The 26,729-nt window shown below is 44.6% G+C and overlaps 1 protein-coding gene across 1 annotated transcript in view; it reads left to right on the top strand.

Moving 5' to 3' along the window:
• The first annotated feature begins 8,958 nt into the window (after positions 1–8,958).
• Positions 8,959–26,729, top strand: part of LOC126336454 (neuropeptide SIFamide receptor-like) — a 103,306-nt gene continuing 85,535 nt past the window's right edge. The window contains exon 1 of the mRNA XM_050000209.1: positions 8,959–9,197. Coding sequence (XP_049856166.1) covers positions 8,959–9,197 — 239 coding nt within the window. The remainder of the gene's footprint in view (positions 9,198–26,729) is intronic.

Genomic DNA, 26,729 nt, shown 5'->3' with positions numbered 1-26,729 from the left:
ACAGGTAGCGTCACTGTTGATACATGGATTTTATAAATTCACAATATCTATAAGTGAGGAAAACAGCCCGTTTTGTATGGACAAGATAACATAGAATACGTAAGAAGATTATATTCCCCTTAATGGTCAGGGGAAAACGGAAGATAATACTGCATTAATATTCCACCAGATTCACACACGACTCTAAACTGACACATTATTTTGCTCCGACATAGAAACTAGCTCGGCGGATTGAAGGGCACACCAATTTCGAAACAAAGGCTTCCCGTCGACACGTGGAAGTGAAGCTACATACACGAAAATGGTTCAAATGGCTCTGAGAACTAAGCGACTTAACTTCTGAGGTCATCAGTCGCCTAGAACTTAGAACTACTTAAACCTAACTGACCTAAGGACATCACACACATCCATGCCCGAGGCAGGATTCGAACCTGCGACCGTAGCGGTCGCTCGGCTCCAGACTGTAGCGCCTAGAACCGCACGGCCACTCCGGGCGGCCTGCATACATAATCGTGCTTCAAATTACACAAACTGATTCGCATAACTCATTCGCATAATACTAACATAAAAACTCGAGTGATAGCTAAGGACATTGTACTCGCGTTTACAATAGCTCTGAGCACTATGGGACTTAACTTCTGATGTCATCAGTCTATACAACAGCACATTGATTACTATGCTTCACACATAAGAACGAGTTAAAAAGATCATTACAATACATTGAAAATGAATCTGACCGAGTGGTAACTGATCATAATTAAGGAGATACATGATTATCAAGAAAACCTCATAATTACTCAAATGAGAGACAGCTGCTAACTGCACATGGTTACCTCCATGGCGAAAAAGCCATTTCGTAAATTATCTATATCGATTCACTAAAATGAAATAGTAACTCTTCCGAACGTTCTAGAAACTGAAAGCAATTACATTCTTCTATTCAAATAATATCTGACCGCACTAACTGACGTATGGAATCTATTTTCGTTTGATTTTATATAAAGGGTGATGAAAAAGTTCCTGTCTGAGGCTGTTACAGCAACGTAGCGTGACTCCGATAAGCGTTAAAAGCACCTACATGTAGCAAGGGATTAGAGTGGTGTTGTGTTTTCCAACGTGCGTGCGGTAAACCTGAAACGCGAACTATGGCAACGCTATTGCCAAATGCGTTCAGGTAGGACCAACGTGCTGTTATTCTTTCCTTGGCTGTCGTAGGACCAACAGCAGTATAGACTCCCATCGGAGAAAGAAGAAAGTGTATGTGGCAGCATGTCTGTCGAAAACCGCCGTTCCGATATGTCGACAAAGGGTGCTGCTGCTTCCTGATAACGCACGTCCGCATGTCGCAAATTTCGTGACGCAAAAGTTACACCATCCCGAGTAGGAGACACTGGAGCGGCCCCCCTAGAGTCCTGATCTCTCTCCAAGCGATTATTATCACGCCTTCTCTTTCTTAAAAAAAAAAAAAGGGGTGAAGGGTCGACGATTCCTGCTCAATGAGTACGTACAGCAGGTAGTCATGGGCATCTTCACGCAGCTCGATGCCATGTTTACTAAAAGAGTTTCTTCATCCACGTGCGTCTGTTGGATGATTGCCACAACGCTCACGGCGATTTTTCCCGATTGGCATACTGAGTCGGACTCTACGGTCTTCAAACGGAAACCTTCCATTTGGCAGCCCCTTCTGCAGTTATCAGAAAGCGGGAAACGCTCTCATTCGTAAGTAAGAACAACTTAGGAGACTCCTATGGAAGAAGATAATAGAATCGGTACTACACCACAGACTACTCAAGAAAATCTTTGCTACCCTCATCAGTCAGTTTCAGACACACAAGTTCTAAGACGTTAACTAACCAAAGATTATATGTTGGGACTGGTTAGGAGTGGAAGAGGAAGGTGACTGATACAGGAAATAAGTATGCACTTCCACACTGCGTTTCCCTTCTAGAGACATAAAGACAAAGAAAAAAATCATCTTTAGTCTTTATGTGTATCAAAATTAACCAGCAGTGTACTTGGTGTTGCCCAGGTACGTATTTATTTAAATTTCTTCCCCCTCTTTCTGCCAGTCTCGTCGCCCTTCCCTCTGTCCTCCTCCTCCTCCACCCCCATTCTCTGTCTGTCTCCTCCTGCCCCTCTCTCTGTCCACCTGCTAGTTTCCCATCTTCGTCGATTCCCTCTTCCCCTCTCTCTGTCCATCTCCTCCTCTTTGCTATGTTAATCTTATCTCTCTCCCTGTACACCACCACCTCTTTCTTTTCTCTGTACATCTAATCCTCTCCCTCTCTCTCTGCTGTACAATGATAGGATTTTGTAGGTACTTGCAGCGGCATACACTACCCTCCATAAGTTTGGAAACACCTAGTAATTATAGACAATGGAAAAGAAATACAGTATAAAAATGCATTTTGTTGTTTTCTAAATGTTTATTAAGCTCAAATAATAGACAGGAAGCTGCAACACGCTCTCGGCATGCGCTGCGTCAGTTTTGCCAAGGTTTCAGTTGGAATTAATCTCCATTCTTGCTGCAGGACCTCCCACAGTTGTGACCCACTCATGATTTCCCGTTTTCGGATCCTCCTGGCCAATTCATTCCATAGCAGCTCGATTGGGTTATAATCAGGGGATTGGGGCGGCCATTCCATGTCTTTCAATATTTTACGAATCTCTACAGACTTCACATAGTTCTGACACAAGCAAGAAGTATGTTTCGGGTCGTTCCCTTGCTGCAAGACAAACCCTTTCCCAATGTCGCAAACCAGATGTCTTATCATATCAGTGGAGAATGGCATGATAATTCTTTTGGTTCAGTTTTCCATCTATTTTCACCAAATCTCCCACTTAATTCCCTCTAAAGGATTCCGGTACCATCACAAAACCCCCTCCATGCTTTACAGTTGGAATTACTCACTGAGGATTCTAGCGTTTATGGGGTAAACGGCATACAAACTGACGGCGTTTACTTCCAAATATTTCGAACTTGGATTCATCAGTGAATACGGTTCAATCCCGTCTCCAGCCATCCTGATTTAGGTTTTCCGTGGTTTCCCTAAATCGTTTCAGGCAAATGCCGGGATGGTTCCTTTGAAAGGGCACGGCCGATTTCCTCCCCAATCCTTCCCTAACTCGAGCTTGCGCTCCGTCTCTAATGACCTCGCTGTCGACGGGACGTTAAACACTAACCACCACCACCACCATCAGTGAACAAGACTCTCCCAAACCCCCGTTGTCTCATGTTGGTGTGTCTTAGCCCACTGAAGCCTTTTCTTCTTGTTACCAGGGTGCAATTGTGGTTTCCTTGTTTACCTAACCTCGGAGGTTGTTGTCTGCCAGGCGTCATCTCACTGTTGACTCACTCACCGGTGTACCCCGCGTTGCGTTTAGTTCAGCAGTCAATTCACAGACAGTTTTTAATCTGTTATGTTTACTGTTCACTACCAGATACTTTTCCAGGCGATCTGACATTTCCCTGGGTGGTCCTGAGCGAGGACGATCTCCATAGGAGGCTGTTTCTCGATGCCGGTGTATGGTTTTGACAACTCCGCTGATGAAAATCATCAGTTTCTTTGCTATTTGTCGGACACTGTTGCGTTCTTGGTGAAAAGTGATTATCATTACCCGTGACTCATAAGGAATCTGGCACTTTGGGGCCATATTCAACTACTTTTGCGGCGTGTTATACCTTTATGCAAACGCAAATACAAGTGAACAGAAATGTAAACATCGTACCTCTAGGTAGCCATCCGGGCTACTCGCGCCACCTGGCGTGTTTAGTAGAACTGCTTAGACAGGTAACGTCGCTTTACATAAAACGGAGCAATACTAGTATGTCCCTATATGTAAGTATATGTAAAATAATTAAGTGTACATTACTGTACGTGTCATTATTAACCGTTATTTGAGCTTGCTATTCCGTGTTCTAACCAATAATTCACATAGATCACTTCCATCTTGCTCCGTTGTAATACGCAACACGGTGTATCCAAACTTATGGAGGGCAGTGTATGTAGATACTATCTGCAAAATGCAGTGATAATAGATTTAGTACCAGAGAAGTAATAAATTCAACGTCATGCACAATGTGGAGTTTTTCACGCATCTCAGTGTTTATAACGTCTTATCTTCCCAACTGTGTGCCGCATAATTATATAGTTTTGCACGTATATTCAGTGCTACATGTGAACACTGCCTGCAAAAAGTGTCGTGAACGGAGTTAGTAGTAAAAAAGAAATAAATTAAAATGTCATGCCTATGCCATAATTAACAGTGAAAATGTAGTACGCGATAGATCTTTTTCCTTTCATCATTATGTGGGGGCCGGGGGATTTGATAGCTAGAAAAATCTTTGTGAATGTTTGAAATAGTGTATAAAGTTCGTTGCAAGTCACTGTGCTCTCGTTCTCAAATACTGGGTGAATAAAATCTGGGTATTCTCGCATCGTGGGCTACAGTTCTTTTTCACCATCACCCTTACTCCTTTGAAACATAGATGGTTCTTACTCCGACAGCGTTTCTTTACAGACAATATGTGTAATGTATACTGAGTTTGGTTGAAATCGTTCGAACAGTTTCGCAGGAGACGTGGAACATACACACATTTTTATAATAAATGTTCAAATGTGTGTGACCTCCTACGGCACCAAACCTCTGAGGTCATCTGTCCCTAGACTTACACACTACTTAAACTAACTTATGCTAAGAACAACACACACACCCATGCCCGAGGGAGGACTCGAACCTCCTGCGGTTTTATAATATACAGGGCGTCCTATTTATCTTGACTACCCTAAATAACTGTTTGTCCAGACGCACATTACAAAAAATTTCAAGCAAATGTTCTTTAGCCGTCAGGGGGACATCAATCAGCATAATTGCCTTCATTGTAGCTTTGTTTTTTTACAAAGATATGAATAGCGGTATGACTTTTTTAAATGGCACCATGTATTTTTATTCGGTACTTCATTTCCTCTCCTAAACGCCTATTCAAAAATGTATCACAGTGTACCATTCATTGAAACACAGCGTTATCAATTACATAACACAATATTCACGTTGACGCTCCCAGCGTTTAGTGTAGGTACTCGCAGTAATGGAACACATCCACGTGCTGACGCTGACAGAGGACAAATGTAAACTTAAGCAGAATGCACACCCGTCATTCCGCCAACCATCCAGTTGAAGAGTTGTGTGAGAAGAATGTACACCAACGAAGAGCGGGTAGAAATGCTACTCATCTGCCGGCCGAGGTGGCCGAGCAGTTCAGTCCGGAACCACGCGACTGACACGGTCGCAGGTTCGAATCCCGCCTCGGGCATGGATGTGTGTGATGTCCTTAGGCTAGTTAGGTTTAAGTAGTTCTAAGCTCTAGGGGACTGATGACCTTCGATGTTAAGTCCCTTAGTGCTCAGAGCCATTTGAGCTACTCATCTATGGGGAATATAAGTTAGCACAACAGTAATCGCAATACTGTTTTCTTATGTACGGGTACATTTAGTACAGTAATTTAGTCTTTTTAAATACTGTTGTGTGGAGTAGATATACAGTAATTGCTGTTCTTCCTACAAATTGCATCGACATAACGTTTCTTTTATTGTTGTTGTTGAAGATCGGCAAAATGCTACGCAGGCAGCGGAACTGTACAGAGAGCGATTTCCTGACAAGAACCCACCTTCCAGACGGATGTTTTGCAGCCTTGATGCGACGCTTCAGGAAACTGGAAGTTTCAACCCACGACAACGCAATCGTCGTAGCACTCGCACAGACGAAGCTCTCGAAGTTAATGTTCTCGCGTCCGTTGCTATGAATCCATATGTGGGCACACGACAGCTTGAATACATTGGCATTCCCAAAACCAGTGTACATTGTATTCTCACACGTCACCAGTTCCATCCTTACCATGTACACCTACATCAAGAATTGCATGGGAACGATTTCCAGAATCGTGTACAGTTCTGTCAGTGGGCACAGCAGCAAATCCTCGCCAACCCGCACTTCTTCCCCAATGTTCTATTTACCGATGAATATTCCTTCTCAAACAAAGGACAAGGAACATGCATTATTGGTCCAGTGACAACCCACGATGGCTTAGACGGGTGGAACATCAGTGTCAATGGAGAGTTAACGTCAGGTGTCGGATACTTGATACTACAATTATTGGTCCTTATTTCATCAATGGTAGTCTAAACCTCACAGCGAACGCCAACTCCCTCAGACGTGTTCTTCCTCCTATTCTGGATGAGGTGCCGCTAAGAACCAGAATGCGTATGTGGTATCAACACGATGGATGTCCAGCACATAATGCATTGCGTGCACGTCGTGTTCTGAACCGAAGTCATCCTGCCAGACGGATTGGCCGAAGAGGAAGAGTTACTTGGTCTGATAGGTCTGATTTAAATCCTCTGGACATTTTTCTTTGGGGATGCATTAAAGACGTTTTCTATCGCGATATTCCAAGAAATCCAGAGGACATGCAGGAACGTATCGTGCTTGCTTGTAATTATCTTCAGCAGGCAACACTGGAAGCAGTAAGTAATTCTTTCATTCAACGAGTGCACCATTGTATTGGTGTCCAGGGCCACCACTTTGAGCACCTTTGAATGTTCTACTCCTGGGAAATCGTACATGAGAGTCAAAGTCAATTTTCTGTACTGTTTTTAACTAGTTTTCCAGCAAGTGGACGATTTTGTGATCCTGGGCTCAAAGTCAACGTTGTGTTATGTAATTAATAACGCTGTGTTTCAGTGAATGGTAAACTGTGCTACATTTTTGAATGTGTCTTTAGGAGAGGAAATGAATTAGGAAATAAAAAATACAAGGTGCCATTTGAAAAAGTCATACCGCTGTTCATATCTTTGTAAAAAACAAAGCTACAACGAAGACAATCATGCTGATTGATGTACCCCTGACGGCTAAAGAAGATTTGCCTGAAATATTTTGTAATTTGCATCTGGACAAACAGTTGTTTAGGGTGGTCGAGATAAATGGGACAGCCTGTGTACCACACTACTGGCCATTAAAATTGCTACACCACGAAGATGACGTGCTACAGACGCGAAATTTAACCCACAGGAAGAAGATGCTGTGATATGTAAATGCATAGCTTTTCAGAGCATTCACACAATGTAGGCGCCGGTGGCGACACCTACAACGTGCTGACATGAGGAAAGTTTCTAACCGATTTCACATACACAAACAACAGTTGACCGGCGTTGCCTGGTGAAACACTGTTGTGATGCCTCGTGTAAGGAGGAGAAATGCGTACCATCACGTTTCCTACTTTGATAAAGGCCGGATTCTAGCCTATTGCGATTACGGTTTATCGTATAGCGACATTACTGCTCGCGTTGGTTGAGATCCTATGACTGTTAGCAGAATATGGAATCGGTGGGTTCAGGAGGGTAATACGGAACGCTGTGCTCGATCCCAACGACCTCGTATCACTAGAAGTCGAGATGGCAGGCATCTTATCCGCATGGCTGTAATGCATCGTGCAGCCACGTCTCGATCCCTGAGTCAACAGATGGGGACGTTTGCAAGACAATAATCATCTGCATGAACAGTTCGACGACGTTTGGAGCAGCAAGGATTATCATCTCGGAGACCATGGTTGCGGTTACCCTTGACGCTGCATCACAGGCAGGAGCGCCTGCGATGGTGTACTCAACGACGAACCTGGGTGCACGTATGGCAAAACCTCATTTTTTCGGATGAATCCAGGTTCTGTGTGCAGCATCATGATGGTCGCATCCTTGTTTGGCGTCAAAGCGGTGAACGCACGTTGGAAGCGTGTATTCGTCATCGCCATAGTGGCATATCACCCGGAGTGATGGTATGGGCTGCCATTGGTTACACGTCTCGGTCACCTCTTGTTCGCATTGACGACACTTTGAACAGTGGACGTTACACTTCAGATGTGTTACGACCCATGGCTCTACCCTTCATTCGATCCCTGCGAAACCCTACATTTCAGCTGGATAATTCACGACCGCATGTTGCAGCTCCTGTACGGGCCTTTTCGGATACAGAAAATGTTCGACTGCACCCCTGACCAGCACATTCTCCAGATCTCTCACTGATTCGAAACGTCTGATCAATGGTGGCCGAGCAACTGGATCGTCACAATATGCCAGTCACTAGTCTTGATGACCTGTGTTATCGTGTTGAAGCTGCATGGGCAGCTGTACCTGTACACGCTATCCAAGCTCTGTTTGCCTCAATACCCAGGCGAATCAAGGCCGTTATTACGGCCAGAGGTGCTTGGTCAGGGTACTGATTTCTCAGGATTTATGCATCCAAATTGCGTGAAAATTTAATCACATGTCAGTTCTAGTATAATATATTTGTCCAATAAATACCCGTTTATCATCTGCATTTATTCTTGGTGCAGCAATTTTAATGGCCAGTAGTGTATTATCTTCCTTTTCGTGATCCGATTTTAATGAAATATGGTGTATATGGTGCCCGAAATTACGTTGAAGGTATGACTGAAAACCCCACAAAATCTGTCTGGTAAGTTTGGAGATTAGCGTGTTCACAGAGACAGACAGATAAGAATGTTTTAGTAAACGTTTAAATCAGGATATCTTTTTTTCTCTTTATCCGATTTTGATGAAATGAGGCCTAACGGTGACCGAGACTGTGTTCAAGCTACCTGCGAAAGCCCCATGAAAGCTCGTGCAAAAGTTTTGGAGATGAAGGTGTTCAGAAACAAATCGAGAGGCACGACGATATTAAAGATCTATTATTAGTTCAAATAGCTCTGAGCACTACGGGACTTAATATCTGAGGTCATCAGTCCCCTAGAACTTAGAACTAGTTAAACCTAACTAACCTAAGGACATCAGACACATCCATGCCCGTGGTAGGATTCGAACCTGCTACAGTAGCGGTCGCGCGGTTCCAGACTGTAGCGCCTAGAACCGCTCGGCCACTGTGGGCGGCTCTATTATTAGTATAGGTATGAATAAATCAGTAATGAAAGTCTGCTTCCAGAGTCGTCTTTCAGTACTTCCTGTCGTTCCTAAAGAGGAGACAGTACCCGGGCTGCAATCGCGGGATGCGGCGCCCTCGAGGCCGCCCTCCTTCACGGCTGGCTGGCCGGCCTCTGGCGCGTTCGCTGCTCGGCGCTTCTCTCCCCGCCTCCCTCAGAGGGGGCGCTGCCTGCCCTGTCCAGCCCTGCTCGCAGGCTTAACGAGAAAGTGAGCAAAGGAAAGGCGCCGGCCGCTGTGGCCCCGTTCTCTTTGTTTAGCGCTTCGGCAGCCGCCCCGCTACAATAAAGAGAAGCACCCCCTCTAGTGGTCGGACGCCTGACTTCTCACCGGAGAGGATCATCGATCTGCCCCGGCGTAGACGAAAGCTTCTTTTTCTAGCTAGGCATTCAGTTTTTCTTAGTGCCTCCCTGATCGATACTGAGAGTATCGATCGTCCGCCGCGCTCAGTGTCGATAGAGATGCGCTGCAAGGCGTGGTAGTGTCGGTAATGCTGAAAAAGAACAATAAGCAGAATTTCTGAACAAATTCCCGTTGTGGCCTTCTGCAGTATCCATTTGCTACACCCAGGATGAAGCAGTTAAGATACGCTACCCCTAATACATCCAGTACGAGCAAAAATGTCGAGATTTGATTTCCTCTACCTTTTAGTGAACTACACTGTGTTTGTGATTGTACAGAGAAATTCTTGGTAGGAAGGACGCAGCTGTTCTTTTGGATGACGAGTCGTCCGCTGATTTGAATGTAGCGTCAGGCGTGTAACACGGAAGTTTGTCGGGATCCTTGCTGTTAATGTTGTATATTAAAGACCACCGAGCAAGGTGAAAGATACCGGGTGATCAAAAGTCAGTATGAATTTGAAAACTTAATAAACCACGGAATAATGTAGATAGAGAGGTAAAAATTGACACAAATGCTTGGAATGACATGGGGTTTTATTAGAACCACCCCATATTGCTAGACACGTGAAAGATCTCTTGCGCGCGTCGTTTGGTGATGATCGTGTGCTGAGCCGCCACTTTCGTCATGCTTGGCCTCCCAGGTTCCCAGATCTCAGTCCGTGCGATTATTGGCTTTGCGGTTACCTAAAGTCGCAAGTGTATCGTGATCGACCGACGTCTCTAGGGATGCTGAAAGACATCCGACGCCAATGCCTCACCATAACTGCGGACAAGCTTTACAGTGCAGTTCAAAACATTATTCCTCGACTGCAGCTATTGTTGAGGAATGTTGGTGGACATATTGAGCATTTCCTGTAAAGAACATCATCTTTGCTTTGTCTTACTTTGTTATGCTAATTATTGCCATTCTGATCAGATGAAGCGCCATCTGTCGGACATTTTTGGAACTTTTGTATTTTTTTGGTTCTAATAAAACCCCATGTCATTCCAAGCATGTGTGTCAATTTTTACCTCACTATCTACATTATTCCGTGATTTATTCAGTTTTCAAACTTATGCTGACTTTTTGATCACTCGGTATATGTAAAAGGGTAGAGAAATCTTTGTTGTTTTTATAGACTCAGAAAAGGCTTTTGACAGAGTTCAGTGGGACAAGCTGATGGATATCTTGAACAGGAAAGGAGTAGATTGGAAAGAGAGACGACTGATACAGAATCTATATTTACACCAGAAAGTAAGGATAAGGATTGGAAATGAAATGGCAACAGGAAGCAGCATTGGACGACGTGTTAGACAAGGTTGTTGTCTTTCTCCACTGTTGTTTAACGTACACCTTGAAGAGATTATTGCGAAAAGCTTAGATGAGAAAAGAGGAATATGTATTGGTGGAAAGAACATAGAATGTATAAGATTTGCTGATGCCATGGTATTATTTATTTATTTATTTATGCATTTATTTTACCTAGCAAGATTAGGGCCTTCAGGCCCTCTCTTACACCTAACCAGGCATACTCAGATTGAACGAGTTACAGTTTCTACATAACATTAAGGACATATAGCGTATTATGCAGTATTGATGTTAAAGAAAAAAAAGAGATTATAACAGTAGTACAATGATAATTATAACAATAAAAAATAATTATAACAATCAAGAATAATAATGATAATAATAATAATAATAATAATGACTATGTATATCAAAGTAAACATACTTTTCTTTTGTGAATGTCAGTCTCATTGTTAGTTGGGAATTTCCTCGTTATGTTCTTGCAGCTTGTGAGTTATTCTCATCGAGCAGTGACATAAGACGATAGAATGGGGTGAAAGAGATATATAAGAGGTAGATAGGTTAGAGGAAGAGAAATAGAATGGTAAAATTCAAAGCTGTGATGGAGAGGAGAAAGAAAGAGATGGGAGGGGCACAACAATGGTGGCTATACCGTCCCTAATATGTAAGTTTTGAGTTCCCTCTTGAATGTAGAGTAGTGATGGATAAGGCACAGACCACAGGGGAGCGCGTTCCATAGTCGTATGGCTGAGATGGAGAATGACACGGAGAAAGATTTTGTGTTATGTAAAGGTACAGCCAAGATGCTAGACGTATCCGATCTGGTATTGAGATTGTGGAATGATGATAGGTGTTTAATGTGAGAAGATAAGTATTGGGGGCACCAGTGGCTAAGAAAACGATGAAGTAAGCACATCGTGTGGAGATCGCGTGCCTTATGTGGGCGTATCCAACCCAGCTGGGAGTATGAAGGACTGATATGATCATACAGCCGAATATTGCGCACGTATCTAACGCAAGCATTCATCACTAGGTCGAGGCATCTAGAATTTTCACTATTTGTGCCGTGTTGAACTACATCGCAGTAGTAAAGATTAGGCAAGACTAGTGTTTGGACTAATTTTTGTTTAACATGGGTTGGAAATATTTTTCTAAATTTTTGAATTGCATGTAGGGAGAAGAGCGATTTCCGGCAAGCTGTGACTGTTTGTTCTTCCCAGTTTAGGTGTTCATCCAAGATTATTCCAAGGTCTTTTACTGTTTTTTGGTATGGTAGCTGGGTGCCACTGAGGAGTATTTTAGGGACTGTTTCGCGAAAGTACCGGCTGATTAACTTTGGATGAGATATAAGTACGACCTGGGATTTCTTGGGGTTTAGTTTCAGACCTAGGTTCTGTGCCCATCGAGAAACAGAGCAAAGATCTGCGTTCATACTCGCTACTGCGCCAGCAATGTTTTTGGGGCTTGCACTTATGTACAGTTGGATGTCGTCGGCATATAGATGGTAGTTGCAGGAGTGAATCACTGAAGAAATATCATTAATGTACAGTGAGAAGAGTAGTGGACCAAGGACGGAGCCTTGGGGAACTCCAGAGCGCACGCTTTTCCATGGTGACTTTTCCGACCCACAAATGACTTGTTGACTTCTGTTTTTGAGGTAGCTGTCGAACCAGTGTATTGCGCTGTTTGAAAAATTCAGCTGTTTCATTTTAATTAGTAATATATCGAAGTCAACTGTGTCAAAAGCCTTGCTAAAGTCAAGCAGTGTTAGGATAGTAGCTTCACGTCTGTCCATAGCATGTTTAATGTCATCAGTTACTTTGATTAATGCAGTTGCTGTACTATGGCGCTTTCGAAAGCCTGACTGATATTCGTCATGTATGTTATGAGTTTTGAGGTAATCCGTCAGCTGTTCATGGACGATGTACACTCCTGGAAATTGACATAAGAACACCGTGAATTCATTGTCCCAGGAAGGGAAAACTTTATTGACACATTCCTGGGGTCAGATACATCACATGATCACACTGACAGAACCACAGGCACATAGACACAGGCAACAGAGCATGCACAATGTCGGCACTAGTACAATGTATATCCACCTTTCGCAGCAATGCACGCTGCTGTTCTCCCATGGAGACGATCGTAGAGATGCTGGATGTAGTCCTGTGGAACGGCTTGCCATGCCATTTCCACCTGGCGCCTCACTTGGACCAGCGTTCGTGCTGGACGTGCAGACCGCGTGAGACGATGCTTCATCCAGTCCCAAACATGCTCAATGGGGGACAGATCCGGAGATGTTGCTGGCCAGCGTAGTTGACTTACACCTTCTAGAGCACGTTGGGTGGCACGGGATACATGCGGACGTGCATTGTCCTGTTGGAACAGCAAGTTTCTTGCTGCTCTAGGAATGGTAGAACGATGGGTTAGATGACGGTTTGGATGTACCGTGCACTATTCAGTGTCCCCTCGACGATCACCAGAGATGTACGGCCAGTGTAGGAGATCGCTCCTCACACCATGATGCCGGGTGTTGTCCCTGTGTGCTTCGGTCGTATGCAGTCCTGATTGTGGCGCTCACCTGCAAGGCGCCAAACACGCATACGACCATCATTGGCACCAAGGCAGAAGCGACTCTCATCGCTGAAGACGACACGTCTCCATTCGTCCCTCCATTCACGCCTGTCGCGACACCACTGGAGGCGGGCTGCACGATGTTGGGGCGTGAGCGGAAGACGGCCTAACGGTGTGCGGGACCGTAGCCCAGCTTCATGGAGACGGTTGCGAATGGTCCTCGCCGATACCCCAGGAGCAACAGTGTCCCTGATTTGCTGGGAAGTGGCGGTGCGGTCCCCTACGGCACTGCGGAGGATCCTACGGTCTTGGCATGCATCCGTGCGTCGCTGCGGTCCGGTCTCAGGTCGACGGGCACGTGCACCTTCCGCCGACCACTGGCGACAACATCGATGTACTGTGGAGACCTCACGCCCCACGTGTTGAGCAATTCGGCGGTACGTCCACCCGGCCTCCCGCATGCCCACTATACGCCCTCGCTCAAAGTCCGTCAGCTGCACATACGGTTCACGTCCACGCTGTCGCGGCATGCTACCAGTGTTAAAGACTGCGATGGAGCTCCGTATGTCACGGCAAACTGGCTGACACTGACGGCGGCGGTGCACAAATGCTGCGCAGCTAGCGCCATTCGACGGCCAACACCGCGGTTTCTGGTGTGTCCGCTGTGGCGTGCGTGTGATCATTGCTTGTACAGCCCTCTCGCAGTGTCCGGAGCAAGTATGGTGGGTCTGACACACCGGTGTCAATGTGTTCTTTTTTCCCTTTCCAGGAGTGTATTTTAGGGCTTTAGATATTGCAGGTAGTATGCTGATCGGCCTGTAGTCACCTGGCGACTTAGGGTTGTCAGTCTTGGGTATAGGCTGAATTAAACTTTGCTTCCACTCAGTAGGATATGTACTACTGACAAGAGTAGTGGCAGAAAGTGAGCGGACAGTGAATAACATGCTCAAAGATATGAATGAAGCTTGTGTGGAATATGGCATGCAAATAAACACAGCAAAAGCAAAGAGTATGGTCATCAGTACAAGACGCAGACTGTCCAATATTAAAATAGGACAATCTACCATTAGCCAAGTAAGTGAATATAAATATCTCGGAAGCACAATAACGAAAGACTTGAGATGTCACCAGGAGGTGAAAACTCGAATTACCATAGCGAAGGAGGCATTCAAAAGAAAAAGGAGACTCTTATGTGGCAAATTATATAAAGGACTAAGGAAAAGGCTTGGAAAATGTTTTGTCTGGAGAGTGGCACTATATGGGGCAGAAACATGGACACTGATACGAGAGGATGACGAAAGGTTAGAAGCATTTGAGATGTGGATGTGGAGGAGAATGGAGAGAATAAGCTGGATAGAAAGAGTGAGAAATGAAAGAGTATTGGAAAGGGTTGGTGAGAAAGATGTCTGCTGAGGGTTGTAATAGAAAGATAAAACAACTGGTTGGGACATTCATTGAGAAGGGAGTGCTTGCTAGTAGATTCTTTGGAAGGATTGGTTTGTGGGAGAAGAGTGAGAGGAAGAAGGAGATACAAGATGATAGACGACATAAAGGGAAGAGGAAATTATGCAGACCTTAAGAGGATGGCAGAAGACCGGACAGCCTGGAGAAGTACCATGTGAAAACCTGACTTTAGGCAGAACACTTTTGATGATGAGCGAGGTGGCGCACTGGCTAGCACACTGGACTCGCATTCGGGAGGACGACGGTTCGATCCCGTGTCCGGCCATCGTGATTTAGGTTTTCCGTGGTTTCCCTAAATCGCTCCGGGCAAATGCCGGGCTGGTTCCTTTAAAAAGGCACGGAGGAATTCCTTCCACGTCCCTGCCTAATCCGATGATACCGATGACCTCGCTGTCTGGTCTCCTACCCCTAACAACCCAGCCCCCATTAAAGACCTTGCAGAAGGTAGTAACCTCACACCTTTCGCACATGACATGGTCTTACAAAAGCTGTGGAAGAAAAGTTGCACAAATATCCCATCCGATATTGATAAAATTTCGAAGTGGTGCAAGAACTGGCTAGTTGCTTGGAATGTTCAGGAACGTAAAACTGTGCAATTTTCGAAACGATACATCATTCTATTATACGATTATTATGTCAGTGAGTAACGATTAGAGCCGGCCGCGGTGGTCGAGCGGTTCTAGGCGCTCCAGTCCGGAGCCGCGCTGCTGCTACGGTCGCAGGTTCGAATCCTGCCTCGGGCATGGGTGTGTGTGATGTCCTTAGGTTAGTTAGGTTTAAGTAGTTCTAAGTTCTAGGGGACTGATGACCACAGCAGTTGAGTCCCGTAGTGCTCAGAGCCATTTGAACCATTTTTAACGATTAGAATAAGACAACTCATACAAATGTCCGGGTGTAAAAATTCGTAAGAATATAGCATGGAAAGATCTCATCGACTCAGTCGTATGAAATCAGATGGTAGGCTTCGATTCAGTGGTACGATATCAGAAAATTGGAATAAGTTTATAAAGGAAACTGCTTGCAAAACCCTCATGCAACCGTCCAAGAACATTTCTCAACCGTGCGACACCCGCATAAAATTAGGCTAACAAGCGGTACTTAGCGCATACAAAGATGGAGAATTTTAACGGACAGAGTTTGTTTCAGCAATGGGAGGGTGTCACGGAGATGCTAAAAATGCTGAACTGCGAGGCGTTTGCGCACTAGTGTGAAAATCTGAGAACGAAAATAACTTTCGCATAATGTGATGAAACTTAGACCTTACATAGAAAGAACTGGTACAATATAGTACAGAAGGTAATTGAAAAAATACGCAGTGACTGGAAAAAGTACGCAATGAGACAAAAGAGGCACATTTTTATTCAAAGACAATCATGCACGTAATTGAGCATAATTCTGATGGTCCGCTGAACATTACAAAAGGTGGTATATGGTTCTTAACGCTCTGGAATGTGGTTTCATGCTGTCCATAAAGTTGATAAATAGTTCGTGTGGTACTACGTTCCATTCCTCCACCAATGCGGCTGAGAACCGCTGGACGGTCGATGGTGCAGGTGGCGTGCTGAAATAGTCTCCCCAACGCGTCCGACAAGTACTCGATGGGATTTATGTCGGTTGAACGACCAGGCCAGCCCAGTCGCAGAGTATCCTCTCGTTACAAAAGTTCCTCCACTTGCGCTGTTTGACACGGTCGCTCATTTTCACCCATAAAAATGAAGGGTGCCAAGACGCACATGGAGGTGCAGTACAGTGTCACTGTAACATTGCCCAGTGAGTGTGTCGTATTCAAAGATTTGGTCGTCAGTACCGCCTTACAACATTCTGCATCCTTACACCATAGCATTTGGACGATCAAAAGGATCATGTTCGAAAATGTTCCAGGGTGCATTACGTGTTCCCACCTCTCGCCACATTGGTAACACCGGTTACCGTCAGATCACCGAAGTTAAGCGCTGTCGGGCTGTGCTAGCACTTGGATGGGTGACCATCCGGTCTGCCGAGCGCTGTTGGCAAGCGGCGTGAGCTCAACACTTGTGAGGCAAACTGAGGAGCTACCTGATTGAGAAGTAGCGGCTCCGGTCTCGGAAACTGACATACGACCGGGAGAGCGGTGTGCTGACCTGTTGCCCCTCCATATCCGCTTTCAGTGACGCCTGTGGATTGAGGATGACACGGCGGCCGGTCGGTGCCGTTGGGCCTAATGGCTTGTTCAGGAGCAGTTAAGTTTTTTTTACCTCTCGCCACATAAGGAGCACCTCCAGAATCACTACTCGGACTGAATCGGCTCACATCTGACAAGAGCACGGGACCACATTCCTTCTTGGCCTGTCCCTGTGGTTTTTGCGCCACGGCAAACGGTGCCGTCGATGATCACAACGGATGACAATGAACTGGTCATCAGGCAAAGAGAGCACTCCCCATGCAGTCGCCGTGCCACTGTGCGTGAGGTTGCGTGCCTTGCATTCCTCTTAAATGCGTTTACAGCTACACCTGGATCGCTTCTTGCCTGGTGCACGATATAGCGTTCACCTGCAGCTGTAGTTGACACGGTCGAAAACCTACATCTACATCTTCGTGATTACTCTGCTATTCACAATTAAGTTCCTGACGGATCAATGAACCACATTCAAGCTGTCTCTCTACCGTTCCACTCTCGAACGGCACGCGGGAAAAACGAGCAATTAAATTTTTCTCTGCGAGCCCTGATTTCTCTTATTTTATCGTGATGATCATTTCTCCCTACGTACGTGGGTGCCAACAGAATATTTTGGCAATCGGAGGAGAAAACTGGTGAAATTTCATGAGGAGATCCCATCGCAACGAAAAACGCCTTTGTTTTAATGATTGCCACTCCAAATCACGTATCATGTCTGTGGTACTATTTCCCCTACTTCGCGATAATACAAAACGAGCGGCCCTTCTTTGTACTTTTTCGATGTCATCCGTCAGTCCCACCTGATGCGGATCCCACACCGCACAGCAGTACTCCAGAATAGGGCGGACAAGCGTGGTGTAAGCAGTGGTGTAAGCAGTAGACCTGTTGCACCTTCTAAGTGTTCTGCCAATGAATCGGAGTCTTTGGTTTGCTCTACCCACAATATTATCTATGTGATCGTTTCAATTTACGTTATTTGTAATTGTAATCCCTAAGTATTTAGTTGAATTTACAACCTTCAGATTTGTGTGACTTATGGTGAAATCGAAATTTAGCTGATTTCTTTTAGTACTCGTGTGAATAACTTCACACTTTGAAACTTCCTGGCAGATTAAAACTGTGTGTCGGTAGAGCACTTGCCCGCGAAAGGCAAAGGTGCCGAGTTCGAGTCTCGGTCCGGCACACAGTTTTAATCCGCCAGGAAGATTCATATCAGCGCATACTCCGCTGTAGAGTGAAAATTTCATTCTAGTAACTTCACACTCTTCCTTACTCAGGACCAATTACCACTTTTCGCACTATATAGATATCTTATCTAATACATTTTGCAAGTCGTTTTGATCATCTGATGACTTTACAAGGCGGTAAATGACAGCATCATCTGCAAACAATCTAAGACGGCTACTCTGTCTTCTATGTCGTTAATGTACATCAGGTCCATAACACTCACTTGGGGAACGCCGGATTTTTCTTCTGTTTTACTCGATGATTTTCCATCCATTACTACGAACTGTGACTTTTCTGACAGGAAATTACGAATCGAGTCGCACATCTGAGGCGATACTCCGTAGGCACGCAGTTTGGTTAGAAGACGCTTGTGAGAAGCGGTGTCGAAAGCCTTCTCTAAATCTAAAAATATGGAATCAATTTGACATCCCCTGTCGATAGCACTTATTACTTCATGAGTATAAAGAACTAGTTGTTTCACAAAAACGATATCTTCTGAAACCGTGCTGACTATGTGTCAATAAATCGTTTTCTTCGAGGTACTTCGTAATGTTCGAATACAGTATATGTTCCAAAACCCTACTGCAAATCGACGTTAGTGATATAAGCCTGTAATTCAGCGGATTACTCCTATTTCCCTTTTTGGGTGTTGGTGTGACTTGAGCAATTTTCCAGTCTTAAGGTACGGATCTTTCTGTGAGCAAGTGGTTGTATACAATTGCTAAATATGGAGCTATTTTATCAGCGTACTCTGAGAGGAACCAGACTGGTATATAATCTGGACCGCAGGCCTTTCCTCTACTAAGTGGTTTAAGCTGCTTCGTTCTTCCGAAGACATCTACTTACATGTTTCTCATCTTGGAAGTTGTTCTTGATTGGAATTCAGGAATATTTACTTTGTCTTCTTTGATGAAGGAGTTTCGAAAAACCGTGTTTAATAACTCAGCTTTAGTGGCCCTGTCATCAGTGACTTCTCCGTTGTTATCGCGCAGTGAAGGTATTGGTTGCGTCTTGCCACACTGGTGTGCTCTGTGTACGATCAGAATCCTCACCTTCGGGCAGCAGTGCCTGTGGTTCGGAAAATTCTCCATGCGTGTGAAACAATGCTGTCAGCAATAGCAAACTCCTGGATTACAGTCATCGCACTTCGTCTTTCTTCCAGTTTTTTCATCAGCCTTTCCCATGCAAAGTCACCTAAATGTTGTCTCCAGCCCATGACGTAGTGAACACCACCGCAGAGCACCGTAACCCTTCAGTGATTCACAAACACAGACAGACACACGCACGCACACACACACACACACACACACACACACACACACACACGCACACATTGTCTTTTCCTATTCCTTCAACTGACTCGCCTTGCAGTGCCCGTCTCACTTGGCTACAGTCAGTCGCGCTGACCTCACGCCATGTGACGCACTCTTTTCTGCTCACGACTGGAAGATCTCTGGCAACATTATCTAGCACTTTCTTTCATCTCTACACAGTAGTTAATGTGTTTTGATACTTCATCTATCGCATCCTTAACTTCTTCAGGACAGCGCATAATGTTTGCTTAGATACAATAAACACTGGAAAGCCAGCGTCGCTGGGGTATTTATTATAGCTGTACCGAAGACTTCGTATGTGTGGGATTTATTTTTTACTTGTATAGCTTCTTTGTCCCCCCCCCCCCCCCCCCATGAACCATGGACCTAGTCGTTGGTGGGGAGGCTTGTGTGCCTCTGCGGTACAGATAACCGTACCGTAGGTGCAACCACAACGGAGGGGTATCTGTTGAGAGGCCAGACAAACATGTGGTTCCTGAAGAGGGGCAGCAGCCTTTTCAGTAGTTGCAGGGGCAACAGTCTGGATGTTTGACTGATCTGGCCTTGTAACACTAACCAAAATGGCCTTGCCGTTCTGGTACTGCGAACGGCTGAAAGCAAGGGGGAACTACAGCCGTAATTTTTCCCGAGAACATGCTGATTTACTGTATGATTAAATGATGATGAGGTCCTCTTGGGTAAAATATTCCGGAGGTAAAATAGTCCCCCATTCGGATCTCCGGGCGGGGACTACTCAGGAGGACGTCGTTATGAGGAGAAAGAAAACTGGCGTTCTACGGATCGGAGGGTGGAATGTCAGATTCTAAATCGGGCAGGTAGGTTAGCAAATTTAAAAAGGGAAATGGATAAATTAAAGTTAGATATAGTGGGAATTAGTGAAGTTCGGTGGCAGGAGGAACAAGACTTTTGGTCAGGTGAATACAGGGTTATAAAAAAAAAAAGCAAATAGGGGTAATGAAGGTGTAGGTTTAATAGGGAATAAAAAAAATAGGAGTGCGGGTAAGCTACTATAAACAGCATAGTGAACGCATTATTGTGGCCAAGATAGACACAAATCCCACGCCTACTACAGTAGTACAAGTTTATACGCCAAATAGCTCTGCAGATGACGAAGAAATTGATGAAATGTTTGATGAGATAAAAGAAATTATTCAGGTAGTGAAGGGAGACGAAAATTTAATAGTCATGAGCGACTGTTATTCGTCAGTAGGAAATGGGAGAGAAGGAAACATAGTAGGTGAATATGGAATGGGGCCAAGAAATGTAAGAGCAAGCCGTCTGGTAGAATTTTGCACAGAGCATAACTTAATCATAGCTAACACTTGGTTCAAGAATCATGAAAGAAATTTGTATACATGGAAGAAACCTGGAGATACTAAAAGGTATCAGGTAGATTATATAATGGTAAGACAGAGATTTAGGAACCAGGTTTTAAATTGTAAGACATTTCCAAAGGCAGATGTGGACTCTAACCACAATCTGTTGGTTATGAACTGTAGACTAAAACTGAAGAAACTGCAAAAAGGAGGGAATTTAAGGAGATAGGACCTGGATAAACTGAAAGAACCAGAAGTTGTACAGAGTTTCAGGGAGAGCATAAGGGAACAATTGACAAGAAGGGGGAAAGAAATACAGTAGAAGAAGAATGGGTAGCATTGAGGGATGAAATAGTGAAGGCAGCAGAGGATCAAGTAGGTAAAAAGACAGAAAATATAAAAATGCAGTAAATGAAGCAGGCAAAAAGGAATACAAACGTCTCAAAAATGAGATCGACAGAAAGTGCAAAATGTCTAAGCAGGGATGGCTACAAGACAAATGCAAGGATGTAGAGGCTTATCTCACTAGGGGTAAAATAGGTACTGCTTACAGGAAAATTAAAGAGACCTTTGGAGAAAAGAGAACCACTTGCATGAATATCAAGAGCTTAGATGGAAACCCAGTTCTAACCAAAGAAGGGAAAGCAGAAAGGTGGAAGGAGTATATAGAGGGTCTATACAAGGGCGACATACTTGAGGACAATATTATGGAAATGGAAGAGGATGTAGATGAAGATGAAATGGGAGATATGATACTGCGTAAAGAGTTTGACAGAGCACTGAAAGACCTGAGTTGAAACAAGGCCCCTGGAGTAGACAACATTCCATTAGAACTACTGACAGCTTTGGGAGACCCAGTCCTGACAAAACTCTACCATCTGGTGCGCAAGATGTGTGAGACAGGCGACATACCCTCAGACTTCAAGAAGAATATAATAATTCCAATCCGAAAGAAAGCAGGTGTTGACAGATGTGAAAATTACCGAACTATCAGTTTAATAAGTCACAGCTGCAAAATACTAACGCGAATTCTTTACAGACGAATGGAAAAACTGATTGAAGCCGACCTCGGGGAAGATCAGTTTCGATTCCGTAGAAATGTTGGAACACGTGAGGCAATACTGACCCAACGTCTTATCTTAGAAGAAAGATTAAGGAAAGGCAAACCTACGTTTCTTACATTTGTAGACTTAGAGAAAGTTTCGACAATGTTGATTGGAATACTCTCTTTCAAGTTCTGAAGGTAGCAGGGGTAAAATACAGGGAGCGAAGGGCTATTTACAATTTGTACAGAAAGCAGATAGCAGTTATAAGAGTCGAGGGGCATGAAAGGGAAGCTGTGGTTGGGAAGGGAGTGAGACAGGGTTGTAGCCTATCCCCGATGTTATTCAATCTGTATATTGAGCAAGCAATAAAGGAAACAAAAGAAAAATTCGGAGTAGGTATTAAAATCCATGGAGAAGAAATAAAAACTTTGAGGTTCGCCGATGACATTGTAATTCTGTCAGAGACATCAAAGGACTTGGAATAGCAGTTGAATGGAATGGACAGCGTCTTGAAAGGAGGATATAAGATTAACATCAGCAAAAGCAAAACGAGGATAATGGAATGTAGTCTATTTAAGTCGGGTGATGCTGAGGGAATTAGATTAGGAAATGAGACACTTGAAGTAGTAAAGGAGTTTTGCTATTTGGGGAGCAAAATAAGGGGACGATGGTCGAAGTAGAGAGGATATAAAATGTAGACTGGCAATGGCAAGGAAAGCGTTTCTGAAGAAGAAAAATTTGTTAACATCGGGTATAGATGTAAATTTCAGGAAGTCGTTTCTGAAAATATTTGTATGGAGTGTAGCCATGTATAGAAGTGGAACGTAGACGATAAATAGTTTAGACAAGAAGAGAATAGAATCTTTCGAAATGTGGTGCTACAGAAGAATGCTGAAGATTAGATGGGTAGATCACATAACTAATGAGGAGGTATTGAATAGAATTGGGGAGAAGAGGAGTTTGTGGCACAACTTGACAAGAAGAAGGGACCAGCTGGTAGGACATGTTCTGAGGCATCAAGGGATCACAAATTTAGCATTGGAGGGCAGCGTGGAGGGTAAAAAGCGCAGAGGGAGACCAAGAGATGAAAACACTATGCAGATTCAGAAGGATGTCGGCTGCGGTAGGTACTGGGAGATGAAGAAGCTTGCACAGGATAGAATAGCATGGAGAGCTGCATCAAACCAGTCTCAGGACTGAAGACCACAACAACAGCTTCTTTGTATGCAGAGCTTGCTGTAGTATGATCGAGACATGAACGAAGAGCTTGTTTGTTTCTTAAACATGAGAGAGAGCGAGGAAGACTTGGCCATACGAGAAGCAACTGTCTCAAAGTTCCATGCTCGAAAAACACAGCGTGTGGACTTTGTTTATAGCCATGGCTTATCTTAAGCTCAGCGAGAACTGTACGCGTTTAAAACGTACAGGATTAATCAAAGATGGGAGTATAAAAATTTTTATAATTTTACATTGCAGGGAAGTAACTTTAACCTTCTTTGAGTAAAGAGTTCTGAGGAGCGAGATAATGCAAGACACTCTCAATCAGAGTTACGTCATGTTCCTCTTTCAGAAGGCGTTGCCAAAAAGTGGGTTAAATCCTGATGTTCTTGAGCCACAACAAGTCTCATCTCACGATCTTCATTGGATTCTTGAGACCTCATGAACGAATTAGCCATTCTCGTCCATTCAGAAAGACACGATCATTTACTAGGCATTTTATTTGCAAACGAAACTAAACAAAAATGAAAGAAGTAGGCCTCCAAATCACAAAACAATCTTAATAAATTCGTTTTTCTCAGCAAAGAATATAAATAAAACATGATAAAGAAGCAAAGCAATGTCGTTAAGTTATTAATACACAAAGCGAATTCAGTAAATCCGTATATACTAGCCAATTAAGTTCACTGTTAGTTTGTATTCGCGAATATAAGGATGCAGCGCTTAATTGTGTCAAGGCGTAAACTTCCGAAAAGACATCCGTCACGGAGTGAAAAACCACTAAAGACGCTCTTGATGTACTGCTCCACGATTAAACTTTCGAATTGCTGAGCTGAGGGGATGATTTTCATCAAAATTTTAAATTACAAATATTTTTTTCCGCATTCTGATTTTTATGAAATAAAGCCTGTATCCAGCCTCAAGCTACACACAAGTTACCTGTGAAATCTCCACAAAAGTTCATAAAGTAGTTCCGGAGATTAGCGTGTTCAAATAGGGAAACAAAAAAGACGGTTTTATAGCGTCATTATTATACGTAGATGTTTATGGCATGTTTCCTACCTGTTCTGTGTGTTTGCACTGAAAAAAATTACTCACCGCCCAGACAAAGGGGACTAGAGTCCTCCACTCTCCTTCACACGCACAAATCCCTAATGTTTTTTATTGCAAATGTTGCGTGGATATCCGCCCCTCCTAAGTTCTAAAAGTATCTCTACATCCTCGAAAACCATGCACTCCGTCTCGCTTTCTGCATCAGTTTACCTCCTCCCACAAGGATCCTTTACTAGCTCTTCAAATTCCCGCCTCTCCTCACTCACAATGATCACCTCTGAACAATCTACACAAATCGCAAACTCCGCTGCAATAAACCTATCGTTTCCCATCTTTCTAATCATATACTGCCGCGCCTTTACCAAAGCATTCCACAATTCCTACATCTACACACCTTCGACATACTCTCCCAAAGGAACTTCAACCATTTCGCTCTCTCAGATCATAAACTCTGAAGCGACATTTACTCATGCTGCCAGCTGTAAGTCCACCCCAACCATACCACCTCACCAGGGCTTCCTCTCCCTCCCCGCCAAAAATTTCCTCAACTTCCTTTTTTACCACTATTTGTCTTTCTTTCCTCACGCCCCCCCCCCCTTTTTCCCAACAACTGTTAGCCCTCTCTACTCCATCATTTCTTCTGTCCCAAAAGCCACTCCTACCCCACCGCTGCTATGCACCAGTCCTCCATCCTTATAACACCACCAGTTTCCTACCTTCTGTTGTAACTGCGACTGGGACGGTCGCGGGGTAGCAATGACGGAAAGTGCGGCGGGACCCGTGGAGAGGCCAGCGAACAACAACACAACGGGAGAGGACGGACACGACCAACGAAGACAAGAACGAAAACAACAAGCTCGAACATCGGAGTCACAAGAAAACAAACACGCCCACTTGTACACAGAACAAGGAAGTAAACTGTCTAACGGACTTTTTAAGAACGTAAGAAGAAAAGAAACAAGAAAAACAGGCGATAAAACGGTGACTTAAATTGTCAAACGGCGGAAAATTGTGGAAAGTTAAAACATGAAGCAAAGGGGTTGTCAATGTTAATAAAATACACAGGAATCAGACAAGTATCATAGTAAACACACAATTTAAAAAAAACATGGCGACAGTCTGGTTTCTGTTCGCAAGAATTAAAAAAATCGCACCCAGTGACAGGATGATAGCCGTTCGCAACACTTCCCAAAAGACACACAACATGGAACACTCACTGTAAAACACCGCACATAAATGTCAGCACAAAGATGACACTCCCTAGCCAAGGGCAGAAGGGGTGGGGGGACCTGGATGAGGGGGAAAACAAGGAGGGAGGAGAGGAAAAAACGAAAGGGGGGAACCAAAGGAGGTAGAGGACTCATAAGGGTGGAGAGGGGCAGGTCAGACGCGAGAGGGAATGGGAAAAGGCGGAGGAGGAAAATGCAAAAAGACTTGGGGAGAGAAGGGGGGCAGAGAGAGGGTAGGTGGGGAAAAAAGAGGATGGAAGGGGGTGAGGGAGCCCAGGAAAGGGAAGGGGAGTGAGGATCAGGTGGGGGAAAGGAAAGAGGTCATAGAGGATCCACGTGGGGGACGTTGGCTGAGCTTTTTCTTCTTTTAATTTCAATTCCTGCCGAAGGGGGTGGAATGGCAGCAGCTTAGTATGCCGCTCTTCAGCCTACAGACTTTGTTAAAAAATGAACAGAATAAATAATAAAAACAGGCGATAAAATCGGAGACTTAAAGAGTAACATGGCGAAAAAAAAGCGTGGAACGTAAAACATAGAACAGAGGGATGATGATGCTAATGAAATACATACGAAGCAGACAGGTAAAACAATAGACAGACAATTAAAAAAACGGCGACAGTCTGCTTTCTGTTCGCAAAAGACATAAAATCCACACCTAGAGACAACATGGTTTCTGGTCGCAACACGAGAAAGACGAACAACACTGAACAGTCACTGGAACACTGCACTAAAAAGTTGGCAAATGTGACATACCACAGCCAAGAGCAGGTGGGGGGAAACTGGACAGATGATGGGAAAATAAAAAAGGGGGGAAGGAGAAGAAAAGCGAAGAGAAAGAGGCGGGAAAGGAGCCGATGGAGGATGAGGACCCATAAGAGGGATGGGGAGTGCTAGGCAGACGCGACAGGGGAAGGCAGAGGAGGGGAATACAAAAGTATTCGGGGGGGAGAAGAGAGGTAGGGAGAGTTTTGGTGGGGAGAAAATAGAATGGAAGAGGGAGCCCAGGGAAAGGATGGAGGAAAGGAGGGGGGGGGATCAGAGTTGATAGGAGTGATAAATGGAGGGAGAGAGGGCATCACCTGGGAGGGGGAGTTGATGGAAGCGACCTTGGGAAAGGAGATGAAGGGTGTAGAGATGGAGGGTAGGGGGGACACAACAGTGAAGGCGTGGCAGGACATGGGGTTAGGAGAGTAGACGAGCAACCAGGGGGTGAGGGGGATCAAGGCAGCGGGAGGTGTAGAGTATGTGGATATGCTCGAGGAACAGGAGCAGATGGGGGAAAGGAATGGGGTCATAGAGGATCCGCATGGGGGACGTTGGCTGAGCGAGAGGCAGGCGCTTAAGTACGCTATAGGGGGCGCCGCTATTGGGCGCTGGAACCACGTGTTCCACTGTTGTGCCCTCACACTACAAGCGGGCCAGGGCGCACGCGCCGCC

This window comes from Schistocerca gregaria, chromosome 1 (genome assembly GCF_023897955.1).
Source record: "Schistocerca gregaria isolate iqSchGreg1 chromosome 1, iqSchGreg1.2, whole genome shotgun sequence".
In the NCBI taxonomy this organism is placed as follows: domain Eukaryota; kingdom Metazoa; phylum Arthropoda; class Insecta; order Orthoptera; family Acrididae; genus Schistocerca; species Schistocerca gregaria.
The sequence above is the reverse complement of the archived record's forward strand: the minus strand, read 5'-3'. Positions and strand labels throughout refer to the sequence as shown.